The 22,533-nt window shown below is 38.5% G+C and overlaps 1 protein-coding gene across 2 annotated transcripts in view; it reads right to left on the bottom strand.

Annotated features, from left to right (window-relative positions):
- The window catches only part of UNC5C (unc-5 netrin receptor C), a 389,709-nt gene extending 367,703 nt beyond the window's left edge, over positions 1–22,006 (bottom strand). Inside the window, exon 1 of one of the 2 annotated variants that reach the window (XM_024736100.1) lies at positions 21,647–22,006. In XM_024736100.1, coding sequence (XP_024591868.1) covers positions 21,647–21,770 — 124 coding nt within the window. In that variant the 5' untranslated portion in view covers positions 21,771–22,006. The remainder of the gene's footprint in view (positions 1–21,646) is intronic. The other variant, XM_024736099.1, reaches the window with a different exon arrangement.
- Positions 22,007–22,533: the final 527 nt, after the last annotated feature.

Below are 22,533 nucleotides of genomic sequence, written 5' to 3'. Positions count from 1 at the left end.
TATGAAAGCTTCATCTGAAAGACTATGAGGTGGTTTTCTTATTAATCTAAAACATGAACTTTCTTTATATGTATTTTTTAATCCAGTTATTTCAGAAACTTTTAATAAGATCCTACCACATGCATGGCTGTCACACTATACTGAAAAATCACTTTACAATAATCTCCCACATTCTTCCCACATTTTCGTTTTCACAATTCTAAAACTGGAAAATACCAGAGCTTCAGAAATATTCATTGGCATCCCATATAGTTTACCCTAGCAATACTCTTAGTTTCTCCAAATGACAAAAAGCAAGTGAAAAAGTTAAAAAGCCTTTAGTAAAGGGAGATCTAAGGAGTAAGAACATTAGAGTTCTAAAAATTATTATACTACCTAATTTAAAATTAGTATCTATCAATTTATCTATCTAACCATCTATCTATATTTTCAAACATTTGTGAAAGATGTTTGGCAAGATATTCCTATGTTTTAAATTTTAAATCAAAGTTTCAGAACTGTTCACATAGATCCCTCTGGCCCTTTCAATTTAAATTTACCTTAAGAATTTTAGTTAAGTATAGAAGGCTCTACAATTGACTTTGAAGTAGTTCTTCATGTTACATACGCTTAACTTTATCCATTTTCCCACCCTGGAGATTCATGCAAAAGATCCTCCTCCCCTTCATATATCCTTTATAGAGAAGGGCAAATATCTGCCATAGCAATCGTCTACCTTCAAGCAGTGACATCATTTTATAAACATCAGAGCACCAAGGAGACCATTACTCAAAAGCCAAACAAGTTTTAAAACATGTAAAACTGTATTTAAAAGGAGACAACAAATGTGTGCAACTTGACAAACTCAAACTCTGTTGCTGAGAGATGCGGTAATGTCTGGCCTAAAGTAGCCTGGCTACAGAGTATGTAATAAAACAGCTAAATTTGGATTGGAGACTCACTTTGCACGGAAGAAGTGTAACGTAGCCCTGGGAAAGCAAAGGCAAGAGCCACTAAAGAAATCAGAAACCAGGTCTCTGTAACTCCTCACTTCAAGGCAAAGACAAGTGCTGTTAATAGGAGAAAGCCCGAGGGAAGAATTGCTCTCAAAACTGAAAGGGGAAGAAAATGGGAAGAGGTGAAGAGAGAATAGAATCTTGCACAGCTACAACAAAACATTTCCAGTGGCCTCTAAGTTAAGTGGCAGCGGTACTTATAAAAGGGAATGAGATATGTTGCTTTAATTCCTCTCTTAAAATTGGCTAAGAGTTTATCCCAGCGGGAAGGTCTGGCACCAAATCACATTTATCTCTCCTTTTATCTCTTTCAAAATATTTTTATTTGCCATCTTGTAGTTTTGTATATTTTATCTGCAATATTCATCTTCCAAACAAGATTTTTAAGTTTCTTAAAAACTGGTACCACATCTTATTCTATTCTATCTCATTTATCTCTATAGGTTACAGCAATTCATACTTCCTAAATTGAATTGATCTCAGCTGTACTGGAATTTTTCTCCATTAAAAAAAAAAGGTTAAATGGAACTGTGGTTTGAGAGGATATACTACATGTTAAAATAGTTAGAAATATATTCTAACTTACACATCCACCAGCTCTAACCACATCTTTCTCCTCTATATAAATTTTAAATTTTGTTAGTGAGAATGCAGGTAAGTACTTGGATGCTTTGTTACACCTATATAAAATGAGCCCTATGTCCAGCTTGGTTTAATTTTACTTCACAGTCTGAAGGAAAAGAACTCCAGATAAGTCAAAATGTGCAGATAAATGTCAAGTCATAAAACTATTATTTTCCTTGTTTTTATCCATCCATTTTTAGGTAATTCTTGAATCTCTCTTCCATATTTGGGGTCCACTTTGAACAAGGACTGATACCCTCTACAACTTACATATATATTTTTAGATGGAGTTATCTTAAGCATAATGCATCAAGTGTGACTTATGTTTATTTTAATTTAGCTACAGAGATCTTTTCCTTCACATTTTTGAGGGCTGGTCTGTCCTGGTAAATTTCCAGAATAAATCTTATGTCTTCCTTTTAAGTAGGGCAAAATCTTGACATACAAGTACTGTGGGAGCTGAAGGCATTTCTGGCAAGAGCAGTGAATGACTGACTTCTCCACATGTTTTCATAGTGGTAAATATATGGTTAGCATTAGGCAGGAAAACAAATATTCCCCAAAATACATACTAAGCACATCTGAGAATGAACGTGGTCTTACAGAGATATCATGACTCCTCTCAATTAGAAGGTGTTCAGTTCCATTCAGTTCATTCACTCCCACAACATAAAAACAGCCAAAGTGTATGCTTACTTGGAAAAGAAAGAAAAAGCAAAACTCCCCATTAAAAAATGTAAAAAGCTACCCAGGCAATTACGTTTTGTTGGTTTCCTTTAGTCTGTCTATGCCTCATAGAGTAGAATTTCCTTTAATATAAACCACAGCCTTTGGTCTACAGTTTAAGATGAAAGTAAAATATTGAAATAACAGTGCACTATCAAAACAACTTAGCTAAGTGCATTTCTTAAAGGGGAATTGGCATTATAAACCTACATTTAACATCTGTTTTATAACTTGATTACAAGTTTTTATTGAATATAGTTTATCATATAGATATTTATTCCTTCATAGTACCACCCAGAAGGGATGATAATATTTTATTTCTTTTGGAAAAAAGGTGAAAATTGAAAAACGTTATCAATCACTGAAGGGTGAAATTCTGTACAATTGACAAATGTGTAATAAATTAATATATAGTAAACTAGTAACATGTATATTAAGGTTTTGGTTCCCATTTAATACTGAGTTTCTTTTGTTTTTATTCTTCAAATTAAAAGTTACAATGGAGAAGACTGTTAACTTATATAATTAAAGTAAAAGCTTTTGGTTTTATATGATTATGGAATCCATGATCCAGTGTTCTTTGAAGCCATGAACATTCATTTTAGAAAAACTAAGTTTTTATTCAATTTATTCATGTGATACTTTAAAGAGCAAAGCTTTTGTTTACACCATAAACCTTTTAATAAACAAAAAATGCCTAAAGTTGTTAAATTACCCCTTTTCTGCATATGGAGTCCAGTCCTGTTTCAGACTTCATATCTTGATAATACTTCGGCATATGGAAGAAGGGGTTAATCTGCATAAAAGGAATTTCTTACATTTTCTTTTGTTTTCAAAGAAGCATTCTTTTAACAGTGCTCTCAAGCCAGTTTTTATTTAGATGTCTTTTGGTCTAAATTGCCAGTCTTGAAAGCTTTCCTAAAGTAATATTTGCCTCTTTAAACATCTCTCTGGCATTCCATGATGGGCACCTGCTGCTGATAATTACAGGTCTGTCTCCTAACCACGTCCTCTGCTTTATGTCAAGGCAAGATTCAGGCTTCTTGATCACATACAACCACCAGTTAAACACCACTGCATAGCTCTCTGTGGTAATTACTCAGGGCAAGTTGGGCCTGTGTTTACTGAAGTCTTAACAAAAAGAAGTAGTTACTTGTTATAATTTCCTCTTTGCTGGCAGTGTAGCATAATCCGTAACATATCTTGGTGACCTTAAAAGTGCCTATGAGAAAAAAAAAAAAAAAAAAAGTGCCTATGAGGACTCCCCTGGTGGTGCAGTGGTTAAGAATCCGCCTGCCAATGCAGGGGACACGGGTTTGAGCCCCGGTCTGGGAAGATCCCACATGCCGCAGAGCAACTAAGCCCATGGGCCGCAACTACTGAAGCCCATGGGGCCTAGAGTCCGCGCTCCGCAACAAGAGAAGTCACCACAATGAGAAAACCGCACAGCGCAAGAAGAGTAGCCCCCGCTCACCTCAACTAGAGAAAACCCACATGTGGCAACAAACACCCAACGCAAGCAAAAATAAATAAATAAATGTATTAAAAAAAGAAAGTGCCTATGAGAATATCTGATTCAATAATGCTTTATAATGTTACATTTCACTGTACTATTTCCTAGTCTAAGAAACAAAATATCCTGCCTCAATATAATAGACTGTGGTCCTAGCAAAATAACTTTCAAACAATAGTCAATTACAGGAAGACAACTGATTTAATATGCACTCCCAAACAGATTGATTTTTCTTGACTCTGGGCTACACTTCCCCCTTCCCCCGGCCCTCCCACCTCACATTCATACTATCATACTGCCATAGCTCAGATGTTTGTGCCTTACCCAAATTTATATGCTGAGTCCTAATCCCCTAAATTGATGGTTTTAGGAGGTGAGGGCTTGTCTGTGAACCAGAAAGTGGATCCTTACCCACATGACCATGCTGGTGTCTTGATCTTGGACTCCCAGCCTCCAAAACTGTGAGAAACAAATTTCTGCTGTTTATAAACCATCCAGTCTGCGTTATTTTGTTATAGCAGCCTGAACAGACTAAGACACATACCCTGCAAGAGACTGATTTACTTTGTAGTGAAGAGAAAGAAGAAGAAATACTCAATAGGGCAATTTTTGACACAACAATAATCCTTATATAAAACAATTTCATCACCCAGTAGAAAGTCTATTTTAACCATACTCCATACGATAGAATTCCACAACTAAATAATCAGAAATGCTCTCTGGGGTGTGCTAGGGTGCTGTTTTGACTTGTAGACCTCTTTAACTCCCCATCCTATGTTTAGGCAACTTGACCAAACCGGTTAACAGTCTAGTTGTGCTCACACTGCTTACCCATCAATTGTCTCAGGTTTATTTCCCTCAACTATATGCGAATCCAAGTTCTTCATTACTTAACAGCCCCAAATGATAGGGCAGATGATCTGGATGGATTTCTGAATGGATCAGAATGGATTTCTGAAAGCAGGGTAAGGAGACTGGTCTTTTAGGCACCTAAGAGATGGTGAACTTTCACTCCTGAGACTGTCCTTTCCACCTACAACTTCATAGTCAGCTCACTCTGTCCAGTAGCTCTCCAAGTGGGTGACAGAGGGAACCTGGAAAGTCCCTGCTAACTCCACCACAATAAGTAGTCACCAAAAGCCCTTCTACGACGTGTTATTTATGCATGAACAAATATGCATTCATCCAACATCATTCAGAAGATCTATACCGCACGTCAACTGTTTGTGTGAAGCACGTGTTTACGTGCCAGAGATAGCACAATGAAATGGTTCCTGCCCTCCCCATGCTGACATGCTAGCTGGGGACACAGGGAAAAGGAAAGAGTGTTGCCGTTGGGTGTGAAAGGTAGCTTTATGAAGAAATAAAGATCTAAACTAAACATCAAGATGGAACAAAAGTCAGCCAGCAGAAAGTGATAGAATATGAGGATTGAACACTTGTTCACAGCAAAGGAATGAGTGTAAGCATCATACTCACTGCCAGCTTGTTCAAAATACCTGAAGGATGTCCCCTTCTAGGGCTGCGCTGGAACAACCTGTGCCAGGTTTGGGAAAGGTGCGTGGTCAGAGGAGACTATAACCACAGAGGAGTTCCAGGAATGGAATTAGAGGTATAAGAATAAATATCTCCGTCAGCTATGTTAAGAAGTTTAGATCTGATTCTCGAGGCAATGGAAAGGCATCAAAGGGTTTTCAGGAAAAGAGCTTTATTGATGACGTTTGCTAGGATTTGCCTCAATTCTGTGTGGGGAGGATAGAGGAGAGTGGGGCAGGACAGGAAGCAGGAAGAACCTTCCTTAGTGATCCAGTTGGGAGAAATGGACATATTCGAAACATGTTTGGGTAATGTATATCATCTTTGCTAATATAACATCATTAAAGGGTTGAATATGTTTAAATGCAAATCTCTAAATATATGAGACTGAAATAATTTAATTTTTTGTTTGTTTTAACAACTTGGCTTTCTAAATTGCTCCTCTCCTCCCTCAATATAATAATAACAAATAAAAATACATTCTGGCACAAAATAAATATTGTTGTATCAATTCTTTTAAAACTCCAAAACCTCAGTAATCACATGACAGAACTTCCTAAGACTGTTTAATGTTCAGAAAATTAAAGTTTTGAGAAGTTTGTCTTTATTTTAAAAAAAGCAAATAAACAAAAAAAAAGGTATAGCCTAGAAGAAGGGGTTATAAATACAGTCTCATCTTTTTAATGGTTGATTTCCCCTGGAAATCTTCAAAGAAAACTACTACAAACCAATGCTATATACAGCAGAAAACCCAAAATAAGCTGTTTAATCAATCATTAAAACATTATAGGTTGCTTCTGTTGGGTTTTTTAAATGGACTAAGATTCTATAAAGATAAGAAGTATTCATAGTTACGTAGGAACTAAACCACGCTGTTGATTCCAGAGTTCTTATTAATTTTATCTTTTAAAAGTGGGATGTTTCCTACAGTGCTGGACTTGGGCAAGTGAGGGGGATGTGGGGGGAGGGCTGAAGTTAAAAACTAAGAGTGTTAAACTCTGCCTTTTGGACAAATAAAAAGGTACAAACTTTGCCTTTTGGACAAAGAAAAAGGTAACGGGATCAGTGTTCAATGGGCTTTTTAAAGTGCTTCCTGTGTGGGTATCATTTTCGTGCGGTGAAGAAGTTATCCGTGTTTATTTAGTTAGTTAATGCATCTATTACATTCTGTTTGCTAAGGGTCCACAATTGCATTATTTTCCATTATAAATATTTTGGGTTATACTCTTCCTATCAAGTTGACACATTTTGAGGAAAAAGTTCTCTATGTTTTGTCTTATTTTAATTTTAAAATGAAGCATTTTAAAGAGTATTATAAAGAAGAACAAACAAGATTATTTAATGACACAGTAAACTAAAAAATATAGTACTGAAAATTGTTTATAGCTGAAAGCATTTTCTATGCCCACTGTTTTCAAAATAGTTGTTACTTAAGCAACAGTACACTTTCATTTTATAAATGCACACTAGAAAACTTTTTTCAAGCAAAACTATGATCTGCACTTTTTTCCCCTTTCCCTTCTTATACTTCATAATTAACATGTGTATACCTATGAGAAACTATGAGTTCAGCTACAGTTTGTTCATGAACTAATCCATTAGAATAATACTTTATTAAATGAAAGTGTCAATCACAACATATACATTTAACAGTCTGGTATCTAATTTCTCTTTTTGCCTATATTATAACATGTCCCTTGCACATATAAGAACTTTAACGTTGCTTGGAAATTTCAGTTTAATTTAATAAATCTTGCTTCCACCTTAAGAACAGTAAATGCTTTGCTATATTAAAATTTCTAAGATAAATGAAGGTTGTTTCCATTCCTCTAGGAAAAGTTTAAATTAGCAAAAAAGTAAAGAATTTGCCCCATACACAAAAATAAACTCAAAATGGATTAGAGACCTAAGTGTAAGACCAGACACTATAAAACTCCTAGAGGAAAACATAGGAAGAACACTCTTTGACATAAATCACAGCAAGATTTTTTTGATCCACCTCCTAGAGTAATGGAAATAAAAACAAAAATAAACAAATGGGACCTAATGAAACTTAAAAGTTTTTGCAAAGCAAAGGAAACTACAAACAAGATGAAAAGACAGCCCTCAGAATGGGAGAAAATATTTGCAAATGGATCAACGGATAAAAAAAAAATAGATAACTAATAAGAACCTGCTGTATAAAAAAATTTTTTTAATTAAATTAAATTCAAAAAAAAGAATTTGCCAATTGTTTTTTCCAGTCTTTGTACTTATATTTGTCTTTATAAGTATAGCCAATGTATAGTAGAGAAAAATATAAACTGATTATTTCCTTAACATTTATTAGATACTAGTTTTAATGGAATATATTCTACCTTCAGAATCTAGCATAGGAAAAAAATCATCTAAAACTTGTCCATAAAACCAAACACACCTGTGTTGAGTTTCCACATAGTTTTAATGCACAACTAAAATCTGATAATTTAACAGGGTATTTTTAAATGTGATTTTTAAATCTACCAATTCCTTTTTAAGTATTTCACCTTTGGCAACATGCTTTTGTTGGTTCATGTGATGTTCTTCCACCTGATGGTACCCCCAATTGAGTGCAATCCTCTCATTCTTGTGATAGATTCAATTATTTTCATAATGGTGCCAAGTGAAAGTTGTTGTATGGTGTATAGACTTACATAATGAAAATACAACAGCAACAGCAATGACAGCCGCTAATGGCATTAAGCGCTTATCTGGTGCCAGGCACTGCTCTCAATTCTTCACTTTTGATAACCCTGTTAATCCCCACAATTCTGTGATGTTAATAGTATTATGATTCTGACATTCTACTTATAAATGTGGAGTGATGCTAAGAGATTTTAAACTTGTACGCAATTTTCAAGCTTAGAGTTTAGCACAGTTTATTCACTTTTACCAAAAGACTTATGTATATAAAGGTTGCATTAGTATTTCCCTAGCATAGTTGCCAAGAATACTCTTGATTATAAACAACTGATTTGATTCATTTTTTTCAATGCATTTTGATTAATTTCCTATACAGGAAATTATCAGACCCACACATACGTGCATGTATCTAATATGTTTTAATTCCCTAACAGTCAAAGAAATGTTAAACAGAAAAAAAGATAAAAGAAGTGATCTAAACCATTCACTATTCTAAACACAGCCATAAAATCACAGTAAAGAATAGACATTATTAAAGATTATTTTAAGAAAAGTTTTCCAAGCATAAATGAATGAATTTAGCACCAAACCAAACTATATATTGTGTTCACTCAAAATTTTTAAAAATGTAATTCTTTATCCAAAAAAAGATACACTGTAAAACTTCCAAGAAAGTAACAGTATATTAACATTGCAGGGTAATTTTTTTCTAAAAACTGTTCCAAACTCTAATGTAATAATTGTCTTATTTCAATCAGTCTAGCATCATCTTGTAATTTTCAACATAATTCAATTTCACAACACTCGTTCATAGATGCGTACAAATTTACTGTGCGGCCAAATATTATGGCATTCTCTTTTCTTCCTGCAATAGATTTATGCAACAGAAAAGGAAAAACATACGGGAAAGAGTCACTTTTAACAGATGTCTTAGTTTGAAAAAACTTAAGTCAGTTTAGAATTAAAAATCAAAGCCCACTGGTTGAACTGAGGCATATTTGCATCTGTTATTAATGTTTGAGTTACATACTAAAGACAAGATTATTCATCAGTCCCTCATGCAATATGTTAGTAAATGGGATTTTGGTTAGGAATTTAATTGCATAAAGTCTGTCTCTAGAAGCTTCCAATTCATTCAAAATAAGCCTTTACAGTGGCCTGAACTGAATTAAAAGTTACCAACACCAAAGAGAACTTCTTGATTTTATTATGAAATGCTTGTATGAAAATCTGTGAACATAAAAGGGAGATCTCTGCCACCCCATTGTGATTAAACAGTAGTCCTTTTCTTCTTTTTTCCTTTTCCTTTTTCTTTTTCCCCCCTTTTCAAGCAACACAGGGTTATGTGAGGTATTTTTTTAATCAGGTAAAGAAAACTGAGTTAACTTTAAAATAAAAATAAACAAAAGATGTGATATCTCAGGTTAGACTTATAAATAAATTCTCAGGTTAGAATGATAAATAATTCTGAGTACTACAAAGTGTGATGAGAATTCGAGTGACCATTCTGAAAATATGCACTAAGCTTATACCCAAGTGATTAGGGTCATAAGCTTAAGCAGAGCTCCCCACTGTTGCCTGTACAGGGTTTTATTAATGGTCTGATAATGGGGAGGGGTGGTCAGCATGGAGGTTCTCGTAGTACTTTATAGTGGTGTGAGTACGACAGTCACTCATTAATTACTGCCCTCTTGTCAGCTCACACACTAGATTACTGAGCAACCCTCACTGTCTTCACAATGGTCTCATAGTTACAGAACACTGTCTTAGAGAATTCTTTAAGAGGAGTTATTCAAAATTCTTGGATTCTACTATAAATTTGCAGTAAAACTTCCTGTCTTTCAGAGTATTCAAATGGAGATTGGGAAATATTCAAAGGATGGAAAAACAGGATGGGGGAAGAATATCAACAGTTCAACCTCTGATTTCACTGTAGGCAGCATTAATAAATCATATTGCTTAAAAACAGTACCACAGTAATCACCTTAAAGGTATTAACACACATGAAGTTATATCTGTTTTCACCTTTTCCCTTGTTTTCCTTTTTCAATCTCCTTTTACCGCCTCTCCCCACTTCCCTGCCATTTACACACATATCAGGGTCTAAGGAGAGGGCTCCCTGTTGTTTCAAAATACACTGCGATACTAAACTCTGAGGCTGACAGTAAAAAGTCACTTCACTTCAAATGAGCATCTGAAAGTAGTGCACATTAATATGCGCTTCTATGGAAACAACTCTTTCTGGATTTCAGCTTAAGCTTCTCCATATGATTTTTCTCAAAGGCTCCCTTTTAAAACCATCACTACCATTTATTATCTTCTTGTTATATAGACTGTTACTTTTGTTTCATCACAAATCTCTGCCTGCTTATTAGCAGCCCTGCCACTACTATCAGATGACATTTGTTTTACTTAATGCATGTAGTTTTAGAAAAAAATTATGAAACTGCTATTACTGCATTATATGAAAAAATTCCAAGGTACATTTAGCTGACACTGCATCAGCTGCTATTTAAACTGGGCTTAGCTAATGGACTTTTAATGTCAGCAGGGTTACGTGCAGTTACTGGCTATTAGCAGAAATGGCTCCTTTCTATAAAAATCACTTTTCCTCAAGTGTGTTGTTTGAACATTCCTTTCCCTAATTTAGTGACTGTCACTGAATGCAAAACAAACTCAAGGACTGTGGAATCCACTCTTATCTTTAAGACCCTCTTTTTAACCTTGCAATTCAGCATTCAACAGGAAACCCCTCTCATGAGCATTTAGACTTGCAGTCAGAAAACTTTGTGGAGCATTATTATTACTTTGCTCTTCTTAACAGAGTATTACATATTTTCTTATGAAAACCCCATATCATCCATGAACATATGATATGTAAGACAGAGAACACAGGAAACAATTCCCTGCACACTAGAATTTATTGCATCTTTTAAAATCTTAGCTCATAAATGCCAAGTGATGTGGAAACATATGGCAATAATTAACATTTACATACTGATGTGTCATGTAAATATATATTAATCTGCATTTAATATAATATTAAAAATAAGCAAGAAAGTACATTATCCCTCTACGTGTAATTAAATTTTTTATATTCTTTCATTATTAACAACCTTTCTCCTCCCCCCTCAACTAACTTTATCTTTATTCATTTAAATCAAGGTATCAATGGATGTAATGGAGACATCTGGAAATAAAGCCACCTGTATGGCACCTGAGGGACTCCAAGAAAATTAAACATTCTGCAGCCTGGAAACATAACTCCATTTTATTAACTCCATTTTATTTTTTATAAAAAGAAATTTGTTCAAATCATCACCGAATTCAGGGAAAAACAACACAACTGACTTTGCCTTCAATCAGCCCAATCCTAGGAGGTCACCTCAGGCAGGGTGCTTACCAGGGAAAACTTTGTCTCTCCTGAAGAGGGGGTTCCCACATGTAAATGAAGGACTTTACTCATGCACACAGGATAGCTGACCTCCTTTGGTCAAAAAATTATAGTCTACTGTGTAGGAAAATACAGAAGTTCTTCTCCACGTGTTTGAAATAAGCCAGTGAACGTGGAGATCCCCCAGTCTCTGTCATCTGGAGGACAGGAAGAAATTTTTCTATCAGATAAGCCATCACATGAATGAGGCAGAGGCATCTCTACTGTATGCTATCGTAAACAACTTAGTTACTGGTCGAGAACAAGGCACTTTTTGCAGAAAAGAATATAATTTTGCAGTGAGAAACCAGTGATGAAACCTGATTCCGTATTCAATGACTACTTATTAATTTTTTTAATTAAAAGTTTGTTTTCATTTCTTTGATAGGTTTTGCTGTTTTTTAAGGATATTGCCAAGGCTGTTTGAAAATAAACTCTCCTAAAACAAAAAAAGTTACACACACACACAATTTGTGCAAGCATGTGTGTGTGTGTGTATATATATATATACACACATATATATATATGCTCACAGAGAATTACTGAACTATATATGTCTACTTCTTATAACTCTTTACTCCATTTCTGCTTGGAAATACACTGCTAGGAAATAATTCCATAGTTATTTAATTTGATTAAAAAAATATGTAGATCTTTCATGTGATCATCATTTCTAATAAATCCAATAAACTGATTACCCCCATCCCTATTGGGAAAACATATCTATTGTTAAAACTTTTTCTAGCCATCTTTCTTCTCTATTTTTTCATCAGGTTATAGTAAGTAAGCTCTAACTTTCTCCACTGTGGGGTGTGTGTGTGTGTGTGTGTGTGTGTGTATAATAAAAATAAACATATTTTGATCAATATATAAGAGAAAGATATTGGCAACATTTCCTAAAAATGTAATTATATTAAAGATAAAACTCCATTTAAGCAAATTCTTTTCTGGGACAACTGTCCCTAATAACTCCCATGTAATCCTGAGAATGCTTTGCAATTTCTGATGTACAGGTGAGATTTAACTTACAACGCTGACATTATTAATGACACTGTTTAAGAGTAGCTGAGGAAATATCAATGCATTTTATAAAGACCTTTGAAGGATGCTGTGTATCAGTATACCACTGATTTAAGTCTAGACTTCTCAAACAAGTACATCCTACTCAAACAGGTTCAAGTAAACTCCAAACGTAACTTCTTTCAAAAATACATCTTTTAAATACTTTAGAAACTCGTTTGCTCTGTTAATTGAAGTAGGTGTGTATCAAGACTCTATTTATATAAAGGTTCAAGTCAGAGTGCCCGTTGAATAATATTATGATGAAATACTGATCTTAGGTCTCTATTCTGATAGCACAAGCAATAAATCATTTGAACATGCCTGTTTTTCCTCAGCTTCTGAGAGCAGTTTCTGAAATGGGCTTCTGTTTTCCACCAAGTTGCATGCTCTGTGGGTGACGGCTGTAGTAGGTTGGGAGGAAAATGTCTTAGGCTCTTTCAATCCTTGAATTTGATCCTTAACACATTTTTAAAGCTCATACCGTCTCATCACCTTATGGAGATACAGAAGGAAGAAGGAAAGTTGCTAAAGAAAATGACAGGTAACGTAATTACTGTTTTATTTAGAATGACTCCAAGATTGCTGCTTGCCAAACTTGCCTCTTTCCACTGGGTGGCTACAATGTGGATACTTGGCAACCTCTTTATTCAATGGAAGATAAAATATATCATTTTCCCTTAGCAAAAGCTAAATTCAAATGTCAACATATTTCACACAGACATAATGCTTAAAGTGAAATTACCATTATTTACTATGTCTTTCCAATCATAAAGTTTTTGTTGTGGTAGTAATCTGGTTATTTGTTTGGTTTGGATCAGGGATAACACAGGTCTTTGACAATCACATATAATAAAACAGCAACAGTGCTTTTTTCACTGACTGTCACTTTTTGTTCCTGTAAAAGTTAGAGAACACCATTTGTTAAAGTGTAGTCTTTGATCTAGATCTTGAAATAATATTTTTAGGTTCTTGAAATTCCAGAAAGATATTAGAATCATCTAAAATATTCAATTTGAATACAAAAAAATGAACTTGCAAATTCATAGAGACTAGAATAGTCCCAAACTGTTCCCCTTTACTTTTATCTGATACATGAACATATTTCACTATGCCTGTACTTTATAAGAGGATATTATTACACCACATGCCCTATCATAGTGCACTAAACTTTTATTGTCTAAGAGAATATATATTATGCACTATTTTAAAATAATTACTTTTCTGTACAAATGGTATACTTTACTTCTACACTGCTCTTTCATATTTTATATTAGGCACACTAATTTTCTTGAATTTTGAATCCATTTCTACTCATAGATATATTTACCCTTATAACCGGGCTACAGATGCATTTTAATGTGCAAGCACTAATGTGTTTTTACTGGAAATGAATGTTCATACAAAAGGGTTTTATTCTGAACAGAGAAAAAAAGAGAAGACAATAAATTACATTTGAGTTCAGTCAGTCCATGATTAAATAATCAATTAAGACATTGACTAAAACTGAGAAATGTTAGCATTCATCAATAAACTTGTTAAATGTGCTGAGGGAGTTTCTGTTGTTTAACATCCTTAGTTAGAAGAAGAGATAATACACGTTCATCTACATGAGGCATTTTTATGGCTCTCATAATTGCTGAGAAATGAATCTAGCCACAGGACCCAAATGACAATGATTAATGAAGATAAAACCCTTATCCTCACAACATTTTAAAATAAATAAGACTGGAAACTCTGGAGTTAAATTTGATTAATCAGTATCATCTGTTGACATGATTATTTGGTGCCCTCACATTTTAAGTAAGAACTGTAACAGGCACATAAATGAAAAGATGTCTCACCTGTCTCCTCTCTCTCTCTCTCTCATTCCACTCCCACACTGGCAATGAGACATGGTTAGTTATTTAATTAGAAGCGGGTAGTCCCCAAACATTGGAGTTTTCAGATGTTAGACTTATACTTTTGCCACACAAAGCACTTTTGAATCACTGCTCTTCCTCATAAAAGGTATACTGACATAAGGACAAATATCTGTATATTTGGCATTTTCAAAGCTACAGCTCACTTTCCAAATTAATTTCAATTTAATGTCACAGTAACTTTAACACTATGTGTAGAAGGCTAGATAAGTTTTAAGCACCTGGAGATACTCTTCTGTGTCTTTCAAAACCTCATTATATAAACCTAAGGGAGCAACTTTTTGGGGGGCAGGAATACTCAAAGTGAGAAACCACATTAAAACTTCAACCCAAAACTCGTTTTTAATTATAAAATTATAACAATATTTTCTAACGTTTTGTTTATAAAGCATCCAAATATTTGCAACAGAATATATCGGGTTGGCCAAAAAGTTCCTTCGGGTTTTTCTGTAAGATGTTACGGAAAACCCAAAGGAACTTTGTGGCCAACCCAATATGTTTTGGGTTATCATGAAAAGGCAGAAATTCTTCTGAGAGTTCTAATCAGGTAGAGAAGAGGAAAAAAAAGATACTATTTTTGATCTTGTTAGCTCATAAAATTATTACTATAAAGTTTTTTAAATTAAAATCTCCACAAATTTAGAGATTATAATATTTAAAATAAGAGAAACTATAAATTTTTAAATTATTGGATTTCTTTTTAAAAACTAGAAAAAAGGAGACAGTAGATCTATTAATATTGCTCAAGGCAAACTTACAGTACTTCAAAAAAGTCACATAAGACACAGCACTGAGTTTCTGTGAGTTTCTGTTCTAGTTTAAACATCCTTGAACTAAGTGAGTGATGCTGGAACAATATCCAAGGTCTCAGATTCATGGAGCTCTCTTCCACAAATATATAAGCAGTAACAAAACCAAATACAATCTGAAATCAAAGAAGAACCCATACATTGCTTTAAGGAGCTAGGTTAAGACAGAAAAAGAATGAGAAATGTGGGGCTTTGTAACTGCAGACCAGGCAATCCAAAAATAAAAGCAGAATGAAAATACTGTAAGAGAAAGATGTGTCTTAACTCTAAATAACATAAAACTCCCACAAATGTCTAGTTTTATCTTAAATTCTGCTAGAAAACAACATTTATACCAAGCATAAGGGAATTCCCTCACTGTCCAGTGGTTAGGACCCAGTGCTCTCACTGCCAGGGCCCCGAGTTACATCCCCGGTCGGGAAACTAAGATCCTGAAAGCTGCGTATCTCGACCAAAAAAAAAAAAAAAAATACACCAAACATGAAAAAAATAGCAATAACCATTAAACAAATAGAAGTAATTACATGTGACACTTTCAAAATATATATTACCTAGATTATTCATGTTGTTCTAAATTATGATGCTGAAACTTTCTATTGCAAATATAATTTGAATATATGAAAGTCCTGGTGAATTTGCTTTGCCTTCAAGTCAACCTATTTTTCTATACAGTAAGTCCCCTACATATGAACCTTCAAGCTGAGAACTTTTCAAAGATGCGAACGTGCATTCGCATGTCCAATCGCGTAAGTTATTCACGTGCCTGGTGTACACTGTCACGTGCATGCATCCTCTACAAGTGGTTGTGCTTTTGTGTACTTTATTGTACAGTACTGTATAGAGTACAGTAGTATAATATCCTTATTTCAAGCCCAGGATGTCCAGAAGCAAGCGTAAAAGCAGCGGTGATGTAGCTGGTACTACTGTACTTTACAAGGTACCATACTGTAAAAGTAAAAATGTTTTCTTTATTTTTTGTGTTTGTTCATTTTTTTAATGTACTGTTTGTGTGAAAAGTATTATAAACCTATTACACTACAGTACTATATAGCCTATTATGTTAGTTGGGTACCTTGGCTAACTTTGTTGGACTTCACGACTGCACTCTTGGAACAGAACTCAGTATATATGAGACTTACTCTATTTTTTTGTGTTGTTTTATCATGTATTGAATTATGCTCGTTAGACACACTTGTGTCTTTTTTTTAAAGAAAAACAATCCACATTTGCATAAAGGGCTGGTTTTCTCAAAACCATTATCTGAAAACATGGAACTTGCATGTTTTTTTTCATAAAAGTGTTTATGGATTTATGCAGTTATCTTTCAACATTCATTGTAAAGATAGAAAGTCAAGAGTGGAGGTTGTAGCCAGGGCTTAACAGGCTCTGACTTAAAATGGCATTTTTAGAACTGGTATTAGGTTAATTTTCCCAGATTGTGCAGAAAGGAAGAAATGCGGCTATGAAAAGAGAGAGCTTCCCACAGGCCGTTCAAAGAACCACACCATGTCCAGGAGTTTGCAGTACTTTGGAGCATCTCCTCAGACAGCTCCATTTGTTGCTTTGGGGGAAGCAGTGTCTGCAGCAATCCCTCTACTCTGAGTTCAAAATTATTGACCTTTAATTTCTTTAACTTCTAGATTTCTTTGCCCATGGTTTACAGAGTTGGAAGCCAAAGAATTCTGCTCTACATACTTTAGATGTATTAATTCATTCAACCCTAATATGACTTACAGTATATCTTATCCTCATTTTATATCCGAGGAAACTGAGGCACGGAGATGCTAAATAACCCACCAATGGCCACACAGCTAGGAGGTGGTGGAGGCAGCATTATGAGGCAGTGGTAACCACTAAACTACCAGGGAGGATGGGCACACACCACTAACAGTCTCTAACATGTGGCTCCCCAAAGCCAGACCGATTATGTATTAAATCTAAGTAAGATTTAATAAGACAGTTACAATGCAAACTCAGCTTTAAGCACAACCCACTTCCAACCAAACTGCCACCCTTAAGTTTCTCTGCACAGAAATCATGGAACTCCTGCTACCACTCACACTACAACCCTAGCTAGTCCTATGTTTACTAACATTGGATGCTTAAATCCAGAAGATACTATACCTATTCCCACTGTTACATTTCAGAAAGTAAATTATGATTATATGCTTGTAAGTCAGTCTTCCTCGAAGGGTGAAACTGTCTCCTCAACTCTGTGTCCCTAACAAATAGCATACAGTGTGGGACATAATAAATGCACAATAATTGTTCAGAACTTTACTTCTAATAGCATACACTACCCAAATGAGCTAATGGGTTTCTAATTCGTGGGGATGTGAAGAGGTTTGTTTTTAACTGCCACAAACACCAAAGTCAAACTAAAAAAGATATAGGCTAAAAGAGCAAGGGAAGAGCACTGCCTCAATCCCCACCCCACAAGCATCCCCATTATCTCCATGAAGTGGTTGCAGCCTGTAATTTTAATGTTTCTTCTCAGAGTGACTCCCTCTGCTGCTCCAGCAAAGCCATGACCTAAATCAGAGAAGTGCTAAATGCAGTGAAGGCACTCTGGCTATTTGCACTAACTGGAGAACCCAGCATACATTAGAGAACAGTTATTTTTAAGTCTCAACAATAGTTCTAAGAAAGTTTATTTAGGACAGCTCGGTGCCTCCTTCAGGTCCTCAGGGGGGTTGCTCAAAAAAGGAACAGTATGTATTCTGATCAGGACAACCAGACTACAATGGAAGATGCTCTAGGACCCTGTCTTGTTGAATTTGGAATCCCCAGTATCCAGAACACAGAAGGCCAGGAAGTCAATAAATGTTAACAATTTTATGGTTCCTCATTCTCTGCAAGTACTTGAAAAGTTTGCTCTCTGAAGCCTTTTAAGTATTCCCTAAGCTAGAATATATGAAACTGTTGTTCTAAACAAAGGTAAACTAGCCTACTTTTCCTTACTGCAAATTCCAAATGTGAATTTATGAATTTACTCTGCTCCTAAAATAGAAAAATATATGGTATACTTGTCATGAAATTCAATCTTTCATGCCAATTGTCTATTTGTACCACACCAATATGCATAAATGCACGAAAGTAATTTTTACTCTTTTCTCAGAATAAGTATATTATTTTAAAAACACTACAAATTATCTTACAATAATAGAGAATTATCCCAATATAATTAGAATCTTCAGTAACTTCCTGTTCTGAGTTTGGTGGTGTTAAAGCTCATAACACTAGTTGGTGCTAGATAAGCGGAATATCAATGCTGTGTCAATCCAGAAATAAAATGCATTTATAAAACAGGAGGGCACTAATTCTGAAGCAAACTGATCAAGTGCACACGCGTGCACACACACACACCCCTACACACACACACACACACACGCTGCCTTTTCCTGGTAAAATCTTTCATTCTTGAAAGTCAGAAACACCACAAATTCCCTGGAGCTAGGAGTTCCCAGCAGTCCTGAACGAAACAATTAGAACATAGCCAGATAGGAGAAAGCTGTTGCCTAAAGTCTAGAGAATCTCCCAAGGACCTGTTTAAAATGACTGATGTCTTTCTTCAAACCACACTTACAAAATGAAGTACACTCACAAATAACACCCATTCTGCTTTTTTATCTTAAACATCTGTTATTTTCTTGGCTCTCTCTGAAGAGACACATATTTCCTAAAACTTCCAATTTTCTAGTATCTTTCCAACAACAGAATAAAAACCTTTTCCACTGTGTAAAGTGCTTAAATTAACTTTCTCATCTTAACTGCATACATACTTCCATCCATAAAAAATAGTTTATTCCCATCTTTAAGTCCTCAGCACAAGGAAATCATACCTTGAGGGAGCAACAGCATCTTTGACTTACCTAGTGATCTAGTCCGAAGAGAGAGGAGAAAGGAGAAGACATTAGAAGGAATGGAAGGTCTGACTATCAGAGAATTATAGGAGTGTGACTCTAAGAAGAAAGTGTATGTATTAGTAGTTCAATAGTAAACAGGCTAGGGGAATGGAATAGAGTGATAGTGATAGAAGCTGAAAGTAGGGTTTGGTGCTTTCTACATTTTTGATACCTAACACACAACACAGGAATAGCTGGTATCCTGCAACATGGAGGAAAACAAAGATTAAAGTGGTGGAATAGTGTCTCTCAAAGACCACAGATTCAAACATAAATAGTTTGCTCACCAGGAACTGAAAGAAAAAAACTATACTAAACGGAGAAGAACAGCAGTGAAATGCACACACCCAAAAGAATACATTTAATTATTCCACTTAAGATCAGAAGAGTAGGTTCAATCCTCAATCTCTGGCTTGCCTGGTCTATAAGATGAAAAAAGTGTAAGTGGCAAACGCTCAGTCTGTCCTGACTGTCTTTTCTTTTCATCTCTTCTCCCTTCTTCTTTCAATATTAATCCACTCACAATCTCCTGTCTGATGATCTTTATTGATCCTTTCTCCTACCCAGTCTTTTTAATTTGGCTGTAGGAAGCTCTCGGCAGGGATCCTATGTCTCATATTTGGCATCTTTGGGGACTTTAATTTGTCCTTTTCCCAAACAGTTCTCTCACCGCCTGGTCCCCCTCCCACTCGCACCCTATAGCTTAGTCCTTTGTGCGACCAATAACAGCAGGCGAATTCCACAGGGAGTCACGCGGTTGACTCCACAATTCATCAGGTTGCTCCGTTCAACTTCCAAACACCCCCTCTAAGCACCCTCAGCAGCCGTCCTGAGAACTCCCAATTTCAAGAAACCTGAAATAAGTTTATGATTCTCAGGGGAGACTCCTTTGTAAAATGGACAGGCAGATGAGCTTTAGACATATGACTGAGAAAACCAGGGCCAAACCTCGGGGATGGGAGGCATTTGGCAAGAAGGGAAGGAAGGATTTATGAGCGTGGCTACTTAGCGAGGCAGCAGGACAATTTACTCCCGAAGTAGCTGTGGCTAATCCGCAGAGCCTCGCTGATCACTTACCTCCCGACCCGGAACACACTAGCCTACGCTCAGCGCCCCCCTCCGCCTCCAACGTCCTGGTCCCCAGCGCCTCCGCAGATCTGAGGGGGATGCTGTCGGTAACCTCCGGAGTGTCTAAGCATCTCCGGGGAGTTGAGGCTATCGCCGCACCTCCTCTGCTTTCCAACTTTGGAGCGAGTGTAACCGAGAGGATGGGATGCCTGGATTACCTCCGAACGCTGCAGAAGCCTCCTCCATCCCTCGCACCCCCATCCCAAGGAAGAGCTGAGCTCCCTCCCCTGTGCCAGCGACCGCCACAAAACTGGGCGGTTAAGACCCAGGTGGGCCCTCGGCTTGTCCAGAAGGTGGCGGGGGCACTGGGGACACAGACGACCCGAGAGAGACCCCGGAGAGGGGCGCCTGGGCTCCTTCCTCGCAGTCTCCCTTCCACTCAGCTTCCCAGGCTCGGAAGGCTGGGATTTGCCTCTATCACCTCACCCTCGGAGGGCGAGAAGAAAACTAGGCAGCCAGCCCCCGGGCCTCCCCTTCTCCCTCACCCACCCGCAACTCCTGGCCGAGCTTCTCCCCCATCCCGGTTTTGCCCAGAGCCCCGGACACTTATTTCCAAGCTCAGACGCATCAAATTAAAATGTCAGAGTTATAAAGTGGCCGGTTACCCCGGGGAGTTTCGGCTTTGGTTTGAACGACCAGTCCGTTTCCTCTAGAGCCGGGGAGGGGGGGCGGCGGCAGGGGAGGTACGTTTCTCCGTTGCCGGCTGGGAGGGAGAGCCGGAGAGGAGAGGGTAAGAGGGCGGAGGAGGCGCGCACACCCCGGGGCCTGCAGCGGGCTGCGGCGCGCGGGTCCGGGGGCGCCGCGAGTTCTCCGCAGCGCCCCGAGCAGCAGCCGAGGGCCACCGGCGCCAGCGGGTCCTCGGCCGCCACGGACACGTTTCCGTAGCGGAGCGCCCTTCGGCGTATGGCGCTCAGAGACTCAGCGAGGATCCGGCAACCCCCGACGTGGCACAGCGCAGGGAGCCTCTGCGCGTCACGGGGCCTCTACTGCAGGCCACGCAGCCACCCGCGCCCAGAGTCTCTCCAAACCTCGCTGTGCGCAAGGTACAACAACGTGTGAGCGTGCAGCAGAAAGTGCAAGAGACACATGCCCGGAGACAGACGTGGGTCCGAAACCCCGCGCGTCCGGGCCCATCCGTGCCCATCTCGGAAGACAGATTCAAAATCATCCTAACCAAAGCTTCTTGACTAGTTGGGAAAGTAGAATTTAAAGTGGTTTCCAGTTGAGGGAGACGAGGCGGGTTAAGGAAGCCAGGGGAAGTGGGGAGGAGGAAAGGAAGAAGGAGGAAAGGAAGAAGCGAAGGGAGGTGGCGCGGAGCTCGGCGGACCCCCTTACCTTGAGCGGCCGAGCCGGTGCCGCTGGCGCTGAGCAGGGTCAGGGCAGGTAGCACGAGCATCTGCAGCACGTATCCCAGCCCCAGTCCGCAGCGGGCCGCTGTCGCCCGCAGACCTTTCCTCATCGTCGACAGAGGTGCGCCGGGGGGAGGCACACACGGAGGAGCGCCGACAGCGGAGAGCCCCACCGGGCAGCAGCGGAATCCGTGCACCGCGAAGCTGTCTGAAGGAGTAACGACGACCGAGCGCCACACTCCACTTTCTCCAAGGGCAGGGGCCAAAAGGGGGTGGAGAGGAGGCGCTGAGGAGGAGTTTGGAGGTCCCGCTTTCCCTGTGCCTAACAGGCGGCTCCGTGAGCGGCGGCTCTGCCCCCACTTGGGAAGTCCGGGAAGGCGCAGGGCGGCCACCTCGCCGCTTGGGCGGAGGGAGAGGAAGAGAGAGCAAGAGGAGGAGGGAGCGGAGGGTGGGAGTTGTGCACAGTGAGGCGCTCCCGGCTCCAGTCTCGGGGTTCTCACGCGGGCGGAGAGACTTCCCGGCTGCGGCTGCGGCTGCTGGGTGGCCGAAGAGGGTCACCTAGTAGTGCGGGGCGCATGGGCGCGCCAAGGGGTTCGCCCAGGAGGCGTGGAGGGCCCAGCCCAACTCCGCTAGGATGTAAGAGGCGGCGGGAGCGCGCCCGCCCGCCCGCATTAGGGAAACGAGGACTGCGGGAGCGGCGTGCCCGGAGCCGGAGGTGGAGAGCGGCTGTTGGTTTCTCTACGGAAGCTGAGGCGAGAGCGACCTGAGGAACGAAGCGTACTGGGAGCGTGGGAGCGCGCCGGCCTCACGCTGTGCGCCAGACCCGGACTTCGAGAGCGCAGCGGGCGCGCCCTGAGCCCCTTGGCTGTGTCC

Source organism: Neophocaena asiaeorientalis, unplaced genomic scaffold, assembly GCF_003031525.2.
Source record: "Neophocaena asiaeorientalis asiaeorientalis breed wild unplaced genomic scaffold, Neophocaena_asiaeorientalis_V1.1 scaffold7, whole genome shotgun sequence".
NCBI lineage: Eukaryota > Metazoa > Chordata > Mammalia > Artiodactyla > Phocoenidae > Neophocaena > Neophocaena asiaeorientalis.
Note: the sequence above shows the minus strand (reverse complement) of the source record. Positions and strands in the feature narration are given on the sequence as shown.